At 41.8% G+C, this 14727-nt stretch overlaps 1 protein-coding gene across 4 annotated transcripts in view; it reads right to left on the minus strand.

Annotated features, from left to right (window-relative positions):
- Positions 1 to 14474, minus strand: part of KIF2A (kinesin family member 2A) — a 59844-nt gene extending 45370 nt beyond the window's left edge. For all 4 annotated transcript variants that reach the window (XM_050913480.1, XM_050913478.1, XM_050913479.1 and 1 more), the window contains exon 1: positions 14294 to 14474. In XM_050913480.1, coding sequence (XP_050769437.1) covers positions 14294 to 14357 — 64 coding nt within the window. In that variant the 5' untranslated portion in view covers positions 14358 to 14474. The remainder of the gene's footprint in view (positions 1 to 14293) is intronic.
- Positions 14475 to 14727: the final 253 nt, after the last annotated feature.

Here is a 14727-nt window from a genome sequence, read left to right on the forward strand (position 1 = left end):
GGAGATGTTTTTAAAGCAGCTCAATTCATAAAGAAGTATCAAATCACAATGGCCAACAGATGCACTGATATTTAGACATTTATCATCAAGTTATCTCAGCTGTACCGTGCCAGTCATACTATCATTTTTAAGAGCGGATAAGTTCTCCACATATAACTTAGCCACAGAAAAAGATATTTGGAAGGAAGCACCTGTCCAATCATATCTAACACATACTACCGTAAGTCCCCTAGAAACCCTTCAATAAACTGAATGCATTTCACCTTTATGCTATTAGGTGGTCTGCCTCTGCTATTCACCCCAGAAAACTGCACTAGCACCTTGTTGTCAACATATACAAACTTTTTTACAGATTACATGTGTTCACAGTCATTTAGTACTCTGTGCTTTCTTTTATGACTTGTACAAACACACCTGTACAAGAACAGTGAGCCTACCTCTACCTGTTTCAGTCTTTTAGGAGTATCTTCTTTTCCAACACTGTCAACCAGGACGAGGTGCAATATCCCACAGGAGCTCCAGACTGCTTTCCACAGGAGCACTCACTGCCAAATAATAGCAATTCTGAAATTGCACTCACTTTTTCCCTTGTCACTTCACCCTGGTAGTCCACACTGATTTTGTGATTAACTAGAATATCAAGATTTTTCTCCTGTCATTTACAGTTTATGATCTCCCAATCTATAGCAAAAGCACATTTACTTTGTGCCACGTTTTACCCCAGTTGTTTCATTCCATACTTCCTAATCTTCCTGAATGATATACATCTCCACAGAGATGATACTCCCACTCTAGCATAGTAATGAAGTTTCCCAAGAACAATGTTACTTTCTGTGTTATGACCAGGAGTGAGTAACTGTAATGGATGGGAAAAAACAGCCAGCCAGTCCCAAAACTGATCCCAGAAGGCACGCTATTAGGTAGAGATTATTAGGTACGCTATCATCACTTGTCTTAAATACATTACCATTCTTGTATTAAACTTCAGCTGAATAATTTTTCACATTCTACGAAATATTGTACTGAAATTCAGAGAAACTTATGGCTGACCTTCATAATGGGTCGATACCGGTAATGCTGTGCAAAGCCTCTCTCATACTGACGCCCCGGGAGGGCCAAGCTCAGGTCAGGTCACCATGCACTCAGCTCCAGGATTCAGCACCATGTTTACCTGCTCCACCTCTAGGACTCTTAGTTTGGGACACAGAGACTAAAAGCACTTCAGCATCTGTCCTCCACTGTTTGCTACTACTTTTAGTTGAGGCACTGTGCATTCCTAGAATGCTTCGATTTGATTTGCAATTCTTCCCCTTGTTTTAATGCAAAAGCAAGCAGGATGAGCTGTAATTACTTCCAAAATTGATGTTAATGTGATGGCCAATTGCTCCATGACCTACAATCCTTTTATTCAGTCATGCTGCTTTTGTTGTTAGGGTACCGCAACGGTCTTTCTTTTTTTGATGGGGAGGCAACTCCTACCAGGATCTATCACTTGCTGTCAAGTTAGATTGTGTCATGCTCTTACTGAAACATGGCATAACCCACGACCAACCTTCTCATTCTCAAGCAGCAGGCAGTACTAGGTTGTAACAGAAAAACCTGAAGTCCTGGAGATCACCTCCGTGCCTTTTTTCCAGACCACACCATGGACAGAAACCCTAAGACAACTGGTACAGGTTGGTTCATGTCCACACAGCCCTGGGACAGCATCTTTCATGGCACATTGCTCACAACTACAGCACTTAGTGCTCAACCCAGGTCCCTCAGCTGTGCCTATGATAGCAAGTAGCATACTGCAACAGCAGCAGATCTGCAGAGCAAAGCAGGTGGTGCTGGGGATCAGACACTCATACCGCGCATTTTGGAGGGGACTGGGGGCGGGTCTAGTGCCACAGACTGAACACCCCTTGCTGGAGTGCATCATGTACATATCTGGAGTGTACCCTCCAGCTAAATTTCACCCAAAAGGAATTTAGTGTGCTCCAAGGCCACTTTCAAACTGAAATAAAGCATAGCATGAGGACATAAGGGCTGAACAGAAGACACATGTCCAACATCCATTTTTGATCTGAACTGAAATCCTTGTACAGGTGCACCCCCGTTGTCCCAAGTGGCATGCCTAGAGCCCTAAGACCTCTGAAATTTTTTTTTATGGTTATTCATCTTGACCTACACAAAAGTGAGAAAACTGCATTGCAGCCTCCCACTATGATGCTTTTAGAGCATGAACAGGAAGAAGCATGTGCTGCATGCCCAGCGACATGCACAAGAATATGAAAGTGCGACGCTTACTAAAATGCAGAAGGACTGTCCAAGCAGTGATAGCCAAAATGATGCAGTTGAGGTCTCTTCTCAAGAACCAATCAAGGAAGTTTAGGTTTCCTGCAGGAGGCAGGTCATCTGGTTCACTCCAGATGGGAGCCTGGAAGTGAACTAGCACATGTGCAATGAGAATGACCATGGTACCAGGACACTAGACTAAAATGACATGCAAGATAAATTCACAATCAGAACAGTCCAAATCATGAAATACTTTAATCCTCTGTACAAGAAGATTACATGAAAACAAGTGCTAATGAAAGAGGGGACTGGGAAGGTGAAGCACTGTTTTCTTTTAAGATACAGGCCTTTCAAAACATCAGCTAGAAACTTACACATCATCTTCTAGCCTGGTGTTCAGTTACACTCTGAATTACACTAAATTTGGGGTCTGATCCTTTGGCAAGACAGCTTTTTGGGTAGTCAGATGCCATGACTTCAACAGGGCCTCTCAAAAATAAGGGAGTACACAAAAAGGTGGCAGATGAGCTTCAACATAGACAAAAGAAAGCTAATGCACCCAGAGAAAATAATCTAAATTATGGGTACACAATGCTGAAACTGGAACTGGAAGTTACAACTCAAGTAAGAGATCCTTAAGTTAACACCTACAGTTCTCTAAAAACATTGACTCAACATGCAGCTGCAACAACAAAAAAAGCCAGTAAAACATAAAAGCAAGTGTCATTTTCAAACTATAAATAAAACTTTGGTATACCCCATCTCAAGTACTGTGGCACCAGTCTCCACACCTCAAAAAAGATGTAGCGGAATTAGAGAAGATAAAGAGAAGGACAACTAAGAAGATGAAGAGAATGAAGATATTAAGGCAGGTGAGACTGCTCACTTTTGAGGAAAAGACTGCAGGCGGATTTGGATGCACTTTACAACCATAAAGGACAAAATGAGTGGCAACTGTTATTCACCAAATCCTGCAATACTAAACCTGGGAGCAGTCTCTTAAGGCACATTGGTTTCAGGCAGATAAAAGTAGTAATGTACTTTTCTATGCAGCAAGCAGGGAACTTCCCGATCTTGCTTCCACAAGAGGTTGTGGAGGCAGACAGTGTAAGTTGGATCAGAAAGGTATTCAATAAATTCACAGACAACAGGTCTATAAATGGATATTTAATAGGACTAGGCAGAGTTGTACTTCTAATATCCCAGATATAATTCTGGATACTGGGGGAAGACAAAGACTGCGGACAGTGGCAAGGCTGACCTGCTTTCCCGAAATAACCTCTCCTACCACTGCTGGGCTAGATGAACCATTGGTCTGATCCACTGGGGTACTTCTTATGGTAGCGGTAAGCATACTTTAAGGAGACGGAGGAACCTCCAAAAAGGTAGAAACACTTCATAAGCTTTAAAAAAAAAAAAATCCTCCAATTTCAATAAAAGTCGGGGGGGGGGGGGGGGAGTTTTCATTTGCTTTTCATAAAGCAATCTTCATTTTGTCATCTATTCACATAGCAATCTCCCTTCCAAAGTGTAAAAAAAGCCCAAACCAAACCAACAATAATCTACCCGTTTTCAAAATTCCTGTGAGGTTTTCCAGTGCCCACAGGTCCCTTTCACAACCCCAACGAACCCCCTCCAGCTCTCAGATTCAAGGAAGATTAAGCAATCACAGCTGCAAACTCTATCCAAATGAGAACAAGACATTAATATATGCCATGATAGTATTTTCTGTCCTCTATCACATTTTTCTTTTACTGCCACTGCATAAGTGAAGGTTTTCATTCCATTCCTGCTAATGACATTCACATCTTTCCTATGAGTTGACAACTTGTAAACAAGTTGCAGGAATAGTTCAATGTCTTCTTATATATATTTTTTTAGTTTTGTAAATTTGAACATAATTTGACATCTTTTTTGCACATTTAGTCAGCAGTTCCTTGGAATCCTTCAGGACAATTTTGCAGGCAGCTTCTTTAAAATCTTTTAAAACTGCTTCTGAAAGTTCCTCTCCAGAATACTTTGCTATATACTTTTGCAGATCAAAGTCCTCTGTGTTCAGTATAAATTTCAATACAGTTATGGTATGTAGGAGCAAAAATAGATTCAGTCAAGTATCTCTTTCAAACAGCATTGGGGTTTAGTGGTTGCTGAAATTTTTTTAGCAACAGGATTTAGAATTGTGGTGGATTCAAACAGTGTGGTGAATACCCTCTGCCAAAAGACTGAGATGACTTGGCCAGTCTTCTCTCTCCCTTCCCCCTTTCTCATTTTGTTTGTTGCTTCAATAAATGGCAGAGACCTCCTTTTTACGATTTTCTCTACTTTCTCTGAAGCTGACAGTAGCTGCCTAGAAACAATAGCTTCCTGCATTACACAGAAAATTTCTACCAGCACGTTCTATAGATGTTTTCAAACGGTACAATTTGCCTTTCATAACCCACCCTGTCAAATAGTGTTTTGTTGTTTGGGATTTTTTTTAATTTCCCTTACTTTACAATATTACATTTAGTAAGAATATTTACCATTACTTAATTCATTACAGAGCTGCCAACTGTTGCTCCTGATTAAAAGTCAGAAGCCTTTACTCTCATACAGGTTTAAAGCTTGTATTTCTTCCGTACCTTAACAAGGTTCTAAAGGCTCAAACCAACAAGAAAACTTTAAGTAATATTTTAATTCTTCTCTCCGTTTGATGAAAGCTTACTGTAACTTAAAAATCATCAGGTTGTGATTTATAGTCACCTCATTCACCACCACTTGAATTCCTATCCTATCAAAATGTCAAAATGAACTGGGAAGTTCAATTCATAAAAGTATAGAAGAACATGCAAATATAACTCAAAATTGAATCAGAAACTTGGGAGTATTCCAAAATCTAAGCGTGCATGTGCTTTTCAAACTGAATTCACTTCCACTGCCCTCTTCCTAGAGCCAGAGATCCTCATCACCGCATCATTATGCATGCCTGCATCTCTAGCAAACATTTTTATAGATCGGTCAGAAATACACCTCAAACTCCATATGTAGTTCAGCCACAAGGGGAAAGTAACACATTTCAGTGACTGCAAAATGTGCAGCACTGTGCAACAAAAATTCCAGAGCCAAACTCTGCAAAGACACAAGTATACTACGCACCTTGCTTCTAAAGAGAAAGTTTTAAACAAAGCCCACGCTCCACCTCCCTCCACTCACCCATTCAGTGTGTTCACCCATTGAAGGCAACTCTTAACATACTATCCTGTAAGTAACAGAAGAGACTGAAAATACTCACATTTCCGATACCTGGGATGACACAGAGCTGTCAGTGCCTGATGGGAGCCATGAAAAACTCAAACTTGCACTTGACAAAGCTTCAGTGGGATTACTGATAAATGGAAAGCAAGTAACATTCCCCTATGTGAAAAGCATGACCCACTCATAAAAATGAAACCAAAGTAAAAGATCTTTGTTATCTGCAAGTTACCTGAAGTCACTTTGTTACTGCTTGGGATTGGACAATTAGTTTTACTGTGTTGGCATTGCAGAAGTGGCAAGGAATGCCACAGACTGTCCCTTTACAAGTCTGGGAAACTTAAAAGTAGCTTATGCCTGATGCAACCAGAACTGCCACTAGGTAAAAACAATAAGCTATACTGAAAGCATATTATTTGAATAAAGCAAAATAAAAAACCCTACTACCACATTCAAGCCTTTAAGCAGCAAAATCCCTCATTCTTCTTTCTCAAGAGTCAAATATAAGATCAGACTCAATGTTGCTAAACAAGACCCTGTTCCAAAAAAAAAAAAAAAAAAAAAAGAGAGAAAAAACGGATCAAGTGGCTTCATTACTAAATCTAACTGATAATTCATATTTTTTAAAATGTCACTTGAGGTTTTGGTTAGACACACAGTTTTACAGAGTTATCTTCAAGAACCTCTACCTACTCCTTTTAGCTAACCAATGCTAAAATAAACTTGAGTTCTTAGCAACATGAAGCAACTGAATTTAGACTGTAATACTAGAGTTATCAAAAGTCTTCTAGGCATGTTCTGCTCATGTAAATGACTCAGTGCACTTACACACCTTAAAAAAACTAATAAGCGTAAGCCTGATAAATTCGTTCTCTTTTCCAGGAAAGGTAATTCTAATGTAATTTTTCACACAGCTTTATTACCTTTTGTCTAACAGATGTAAAACCTAGTTTTACATATTTAGCAATGACCAAATTCAAAGAAGCAAAATTAACTCCACAGAACCCTTTTTAACAGGGAAATGGCAATGCCATCTTTGTAACACCCTCCCAGAGAACTACTACCTGTGGCTGCTGTTTCCCAGGAGCAATTACCAGGCATGGAGAAGAGTAGCACAAGAGAAGAACATCTAGCCCCCTGTTCTACCTCCAGTGGTGGCTCCACTTGAGAAAAGCATTTAACATGGCAGGTGTACTTCACTGACTTCTAGTAAATCAATGGTTTATGGATATTTAAGCCACAACTGACCTGTTTATCATTATACCTTCCGGGGACATGAACACAATGCATTTCCAGGGTATCAGACACACTGAGTACTGTCTCATAGCTAAACACTTACTACAGAATTCAAAGCGTCCCTTTACAGAGGTTAAAGGTGTAGGAAAATCAAGTCAATCATCTATCTATATTGGGAACACTATAGGAACCTATAGGCTTTTTAATTCTTAGAATGAGAATAAAAAAACCAGTACTCAAACAGCAACATAAAACTGAACTTTTTAAGGAAAGGAACGAGGACAGAAAAAGAAGGAACAGCACATGGGCCTGTACATACACAATATGAACAGGTTTGAGGATACAGCTAACAGCAGTTTAAGGCAATCCACATCTGGATTACCATAGTTTTAGTTCCCTGCCGTCCCTCCGTCCCTCACTTCCCTACAACACATCTAACTAAAAACTAACACCGGTGCAGTGGACAGACAAAAGCAGCCCAGAGTTAAATATCTTAAACAGATGTGGAATCACACCAATAGTCAAAATTAACTGTAGCTAACTTAATTTTATGGTGAGTGTCTAACAGTCTTACCTAAGTATAAAACTCTCTACTAAAACCCAGGAAAAATTGATCCAAACAATATATAGCTAGGAACATTTGTTTTAGTGCCTATGTTCAGTTCAGTATTGAGAACAATTTCACTAAAACCCCAAATACCAAGTCACAATAAAACCCAGAGGTTTGGAATATACAACTGCAAGCAAATTTTTAAAAACTACATTAGAAGGAACTGTAACTATTCCCTCCAAAAACATAAAAAGACTTCTGAAAAGGCACAAGTGGTAAAAGTGGAAAACATATATAAGCTTTCAAGCAAGCAAAAAGAATTGTTCATATATGTGAAAGCTTGTTAATGTTTTTGAAATAGATGAACAGATATAACAAAGAATGTATTACAGCTCCATAAAAACCTTCTACCCTACATCTGGTAATACACACTGAAAGCATCTATGCCTCCAAATAATTTTAACTATGCTACAGAGGCCTAATGAGAAACTGACTATTAAAAGCCAATGTCTTCTTAAAAACTCTTCAGTTTTAAATTACAAACACCATCATGCCTGACCATATATTTTGTTTACTACACATTCTCACTACTGGACAAAGTCAAGACTGCTTGGTAGTCCTTACTATGGACTTCCGGATCTTACTTTTTGCATTACATTAGAAATTTAACTTAACTCTGAAAAGTTAACATAAACCTTTAATGTATCAAAAGTCATTGAATTATTTTCCTCTACAGACTAAACATCCTGTGAACAATTGTAGTGAACACCACATTTTAGTGTTCACCACGAGTTGACCGCAGCATTCTCTTCCTCATCCCAAGTCCAGTCATACAGTACGGTGAGGAAGACAAGATAACCCAACAAACAATAAGATGAGAAAAAAGTTTTTAAAAATAAAAAAAAAAAATCACACTTTATGATACAAGCAGTAAACATTTACAAAGGAAGAACTTAAACAAGAACAAAGCAATTAAGCGAATTTACTCCATTCTGTTACTTATTCCTCAAGCACAAAAAAATCACAGTGGCATATTCCACAGGTCAAGCTAACAAATATGCTACAGATTTTGTGCTCCAGGAAAGGAGCTCACCCGGTAAATATTTCATACTCATTTCTCTACATTGTCCTATGGTAAGTGGATGTATTAAAAGAACTCAAAAGGCTAATTTATCTTCTAGAGCAAACAGAAAGAGACACTTTTGCAATGACTTTACTTTTCAGTCAGGCATGACCTCTTCCCAACAATTTACCATCTTTTCCCACCTCAACAAGGTGGGAAGCCATGCTTGGTGCTATAGAAGCACAGCAAAGTCTTCAGTTCATAAAGCCGTAAGAACAAACGACAAGTAAAACTGGGACCAGGCAACAGGCCATCATAGAGAGTGGGTGGAAAGAGCAGTAACTTTACCTATCAAACAGAAACAAAGGATAGATTCTCCCACAACATGATTAGAGGGGAAAAAACATACAATACAAGCTGTGTAATCCTAGTAGCCACATAGAGCTCTAAAGACATTGTTGCCAGTATGTAATCACAGAACAGTTGGGGTCAGAAGGGACCTTCAAAGATCATCTAGTTCCAACCCCCCTGCCATGGGACCTTCCACTAGACCAGGTTGCTCAAAGCCCCATCCAGCCTGGCCTTGAACACTTCCAGGGATGGGGCATCCAAAACGTCTCTGGGCAACCTGTTCCAGTGCCTCACCACCCTCACAGTGAAGAACTTCTTCCTTACATCTAATCTAAATCTACCTTCTTTCAGTTTGAAGCCGTTAGCCCTTGTCCTATCACTACATGCCCTTGTAAAAAGGCATGTCCTTGTAATGCTGTATTAAACACACTTATGGAACAAAGATGAGAAGATTCTCTGAAGATTAGAACTCAACTCTTGTCATTCAAAAGCTATTTATACAAAATACAGAAGGCCTACGTAAATATCTGAGAATCTGCAAGTTACAGTGAAAATCCACTTACTGCATACAAAAGCTGAACACTTAAAAAGTGATTTCAAAAAGGACACAGAAAATTGAACACATCCTCCTGGTCAGCACTTCTGTAGTAAAAATCCCCAGAAACTCTGGATGTAACAATCTAAGAACCTACACCAGGTAAGTAAGCCTAAATGTTGGACCCATTAGCTTGACCAGCAATAGCAGACTTGAAACCCTGCATGTCGTCTGGTCACTATGGAAGGACAAAGACACATTGTGTCCGTATGGCTTACATAGGGATTAGGTAACAGAGTCAAATGATTTAAATGTGGTAACAAGAAAGTCTTAATCACAGGGAACTAACAGATGTATGTCACCGAAGGAAACGGTAAAAACACATTACCATTTAAATCTATCCTCAAGAGCTTGTAAAATGGGGTGACCACCCAAAGCTGAACAGAATTTTTATAGCGTTGTTATACCTTCTATCCTGCTATAAAATCGTTGTTGCTATTGGGAGTTGTACGTAAAGATCAAGATCATCATACAGGACTACCTAGAAGACAGAGGATGCTACAGACCTCTCAACTCTGAGAAACATCAATTTCACAGAAGTTGGGCTTTAAAGAAAAAAATTACAGTCCTGACCATTACAAAAATTTAGTCTCATTTGTTTTTGAAGGTGAAACAGTTACCATGATGTTTTGGCAAGCCTAAGGAGAGAGGAGCTGCCAGTAGGTTTTTGGACTAGATGGATTATCTTCAACCGTGACCAGTTCCAGCTGCTTCAGAGACAAGTGAAGAAAATTCTTAAGTAGGCAATTAAAAATAACACAGCCACAGGCAAGATTTTTTCCTACATCCCGTTAGTTAGAGGTTATTTAAACGACGGACTCAGGAAGAACAGAAACTACCTTTTACAGTTGCTGGTGTTTTTTTTTTTTTATTTTTAGTGTAAAACTGGATATTCCTACCATCCTTCTTAAAATTCTGCTATGCTTCTAGCCTCTGTCTCCTCTGGTAACAAGCTCCACGTGATAACTGTACCAAGTCTATCCTCCTTTATCAGTTTTAAGTTTTCTCTTTCAAACACTGACAGCTGTCCTGTTCTTGTATTATGAAAAAATGGGCACAAACTCATGATCTTTCTTTTTTACACCATTTGATGGCTAATCCCTAAAAATTCAGCATTTTTCCTTTCCTGGAAGTTCAGTCAAATCTTCAGTCACTCTTCCAATTACAAGAATGTCCCTTCTCCTCATGCTTGTTACATTATTTCTGACACAGTGAGATCAGAATTGTACTCCCCCCGAACACTTTCAAAATGAGCAAATATATAATTAATTTCTCTGTCCTTCGAGGAATTATTTCAGGTCTGCAAAGACAGAGAGAATAGGAACAGCCTGAGGTGGAAACGGACAGAACACAATTGGACTGAAAAAGTAAAGGAAAAACACCAATCAGCTTACTAAAGGGCTGCAGGGCATAAGAGATTTATCCTATTTCAGCAAAAGACTGAATTTATGGGGAAAAAAATGTGAGATATTCTTTCTCCAAGTAGGTATATGGGTCTTTGTCATCATTAATGGAATAATGCACAAGAAGTGCAGATACAGGTATAAGTTCACACGTAAAGTGGTGGGCTATCATTATTTGAGTAAAGGGAATTCGTCAAACAGACAAATGCCCGTATTTAGACCCCAACAAGGAGCATCTTCTGGACAGGAGCATTACAGCAGGTCTCGCAGGTATGTTCTGGCTCCCTCTCCACCTCCCTAAGCTTCTGTGTGATAAGGCACATTTTTCAAGACTGGAAATGCGTTCCACTCTTAGCAATTCACAACCTAAAACAAAGGAGTTCTCTCCTGCTTCCAAGATAGATCACCAAGGCATATTTCAAGCAACATACATAAATTATACTAAGTAGTAAATTTCAGTATCAGAAATGATTATAAAAAGTCAAACTAGCTGACCACTTAGTATGCTCTCACGTTAAGTGAACATAACTAGTTATTCCAATTATAATTGGAAATATTATCTGCAACTCTAGACAACATTTATACCAATGTTTACCCACTGAGAAAAAACAGATACACAGCAAGCAGCTCTGCAGCGTCAGTCCTCGAAAATGTTGGGTTTTCTCCAGATATTGGTTTTCATGTGTTTTTGGCCATGATTTCTAACAATGCCTTTCATTTGCACAACATCTATTTCCTATTCAGTCCTATAAGAAATCTCTCATGAAACACTTAAGCCTAATTAGAACTTGTCATAGTGACAGAGTATGTAACTTTTCTTTCCAGAATGTTCTGGTCTTGTTCTCATATTTATTGTGTTTTGCATCTCTTTGCAATTTTGTTGTAGTGAACAAGTATGGCTTGTAACATTGACGTTTCAACAAAAACATGCTTTTCTGTTAGGTTTTCTTTTTATTTAAAGAAAAATAGAGTTATCTGGAATTAATAAAACTCTGTATTCAGAAAAGTGTTTAACATAACTGGTGGACACATGGGAAAAAATGCATACTTTTTCAAATGACCCCATTAACAAAGTAAAACTTTTTTCTTCTCTGGATTCAGCAAATAAACAGGTAAATAAGGAAATTTTAAACAATTACTATACATGCCTCTCAAAATAATATTTAAAAAAAGACTCCCTGCAGACAAGACAACATGTAAAAAAAAGCCCAGACCAACACACTGCTTTCTCCAAAACTTTCTTAAACGGTTTTAATCGTGCTTTCAGCCAAGGGTAGCTGGTATGATACACAGCCCTGATTCTACCTAGGATACAGTTCTGGGTAGAGCAGTTCCAGGTAGCTCCCTGCTACTGAACCAGAAGACTGTATGTGAAGACTTCCACTTCACCCTGGCCATGCATTTCCTACACACTAATACCGTTGGGGTCACAGATCCGTCTGTGAGCTACTGAAACTCACTACTCGTGTAGAAAACTAGCACGTCCAAAAGTCTTCTACTGTGCTTAGTGAATCAAATCATCAATTAATGTATTACATCATTAGGAAAAAAAAAATCATTGGCCACACTGAATGGGAGAGTTTGTAGGAACAGCACAGCTGACAGAGGCACAGGCAGCAAGACCCTCCCTTTGTTAGAAGCAGCTAGATCAATTTCGATTGCCTGTGCAACCACAGCTCAGGTTGGAAACCTACCTTCTGAAAGGCAAAGCAATCTCATGCTGGCTGTCCTTCGACATCGTTCTCAAAATGCTCCCTTCGACATACCTAGGACAGTTTCTCCTACAGTTTAATGGGGAGAGAATGACACAAAGCTGCAGTAGCCTGAGCCAGAATGGGGCACCTCCTCCTCCAGTCCCAACGAAAACCAGGCAAACCTCACAATAACCAGGACTGCAGTCTGGTTGCTCGCACAAATGCTCAAAACCCTACAGTGTGAGCAACTGCTGTGAAGGCATCCTGCTAGTATATTACTGATGTGTAACATATTTAATGTGCTGCATCACATGATACAGCAAAATATGTAAACCATTAACAGTAATAAAGAAAGTATTGTTATGTTCAAGAGTTACTGTCCTCATTTCTGACATTAGAAGTGAGCAGAACCCTGCAGAGGGGGGAAAAAAAAAAGCTGCAAAGCATCCTCATGCTTTATTTTCCAAAGGCATACAAACCAAACAGTAACATTTATTAGAAGACCTCAGAAAAACAGTTTTACAAGTTGCTACAGTGAGGTTTTCTGAAACCCCAGACAGAGATCTTCAGGAGTTATGCAAGCAACTGCCAGACCTATCAGATTCTTCACGTGATGCACAAGCCACTAATCACAAATTGAGGGGTTAGGTATAATACAGTGTCCAGCCAACACCGACCATTATTCTATTGTAGGGCTGAGCTGCAGTATGGGACACAAGAAAGACAAGCTGCATAAAGCTTGCCGGCTGCTTGTTTCCTGCCTTATGACAAAACCACACTAACTTCAGTGCCTTTGACCTCCAGCTCTTTCTTCCCTTAGAAACATCTGCTCATTCTGTAGCAAGCTCCTGAACCCTGGAGGAAAAAAAAAAAAAAACAAAAAACTTTCCAGAAAATCCCAGCAGAACCCCACCCCGGTTTAGCAGGCTTCACAGACCTCACAGAGGCCGACAACAGATGACATATTCCCACTCAAATTAAAGAGCTGAAGTCACGAGTGACCTGCCATTGATTCAGCCAGTGAACTTCCCATTTCAGTTCTCTCCTACCAGACAAATATGAAGAGTTAGCACCCTAAACCTGTCACACACGCCTCCTTTATTCACATGTATCTCTAGACAGCACCATACATCCTCCCGCCAGGAGATGCTGGGCAAGATGAGAAACACTGGATCCCCAACAGAGAAACAACAACTCATGGGCATAAACAGTAAGCGCTCTTCTTGCACTGTAATCATACAGAACATCTGAAACAATGACATCAAGCTTTTTGTCAAGTGATGGAAGTGTCCAAAGGCATTTCTGTCAGGGCATACTGTTGTGTCATTTTTTCAGAGCACAGCTCATACGCCAGAGCGAAGAAGAAGTTATTTCTTTACATTAAAGGCCTTTCCTCCCTCCATCACCTCATACCCTCCCCCTAGGCCCTCCCACCTCCCTGCCAAAAGCCCCGCGGGCTCTCCTCCCCACCCACGCCCCTCTCCCCCCCAAATCCCCTCATCACCCCCACCCACAGCCACCCCGCACGTCTCGCACCTCTCCCGTTTTCCCCCCGCCCACGAGCCCACCCCACCCCGCGTCACCCCCCTCGCCCTCCCCCCTCCCCCCAGCCCCCACCCCGCCGCCGCCCCTCCCTCCCCGCCCTGCCGCAGCCTCCCCGTCCCCAGCGGAGGCCGCCGCGGCCGCTCGCGCCCCGCGCAACCGCCCTGCGCCGCCAAGCCCCAGCGCTCCCCTGACAACCGCAGCGCGCGCCAGGCCCGGCCACTCCCCGGCCCCGCGCACACAATGGGCCCCGCGCGCAGCCCCCTCCGCGCGCCGCGCACCGGGGCGGCGGCGGCGGCGGCGCCCGGCCGGGGTCTGCGGCCGCTCCGACGCCCCTGCCCCACTGACCATCGCTGCGCTTGATCTCCACGTAGATCCCTATCTGGATCTTGCCGAAGTTGGCCGCTGCCATCGCTTCATGGGGCAGCCGGGGAGATCGGAGGCGCTGCCGGCCGGGCGCACGGGGGACGGGGAGGCCGCGCACAGCAGCGGCGGCGGCACCGGCACCGACCGCGGCGGCTCTGGGAGGGCGGGAGGGAGGGAGGCACGGACGGACAGACGGACGGGGAGAGGGAGGAGGGGGAAGAGAGAAAAGGCGCCGGCCGGATACAACAGGCGCTGGAGCTGCTGCGCCTGCGCGCCTCGCCGCGGCGTCACGGCAGGACCGGCTCACGGGGGAGGCGGGGGCAGAGGCGCCGCCGCGGCCTTCGTCAGCGCCCGCGGTCCCCGCCCCCTCCTCCTCCTCGTCTTCCTCCTCTTCCTCCTCTTCTTCCTCCTGCCTC

Source organism: Gymnogyps californianus, chromosome Z, assembly GCF_018139145.2.
Source record: "Gymnogyps californianus isolate 813 chromosome Z, ASM1813914v2, whole genome shotgun sequence".
Classification (NCBI taxonomy): Eukaryota; Metazoa; Chordata; class Aves; order Accipitriformes; family Cathartidae; genus Gymnogyps; species Gymnogyps californianus.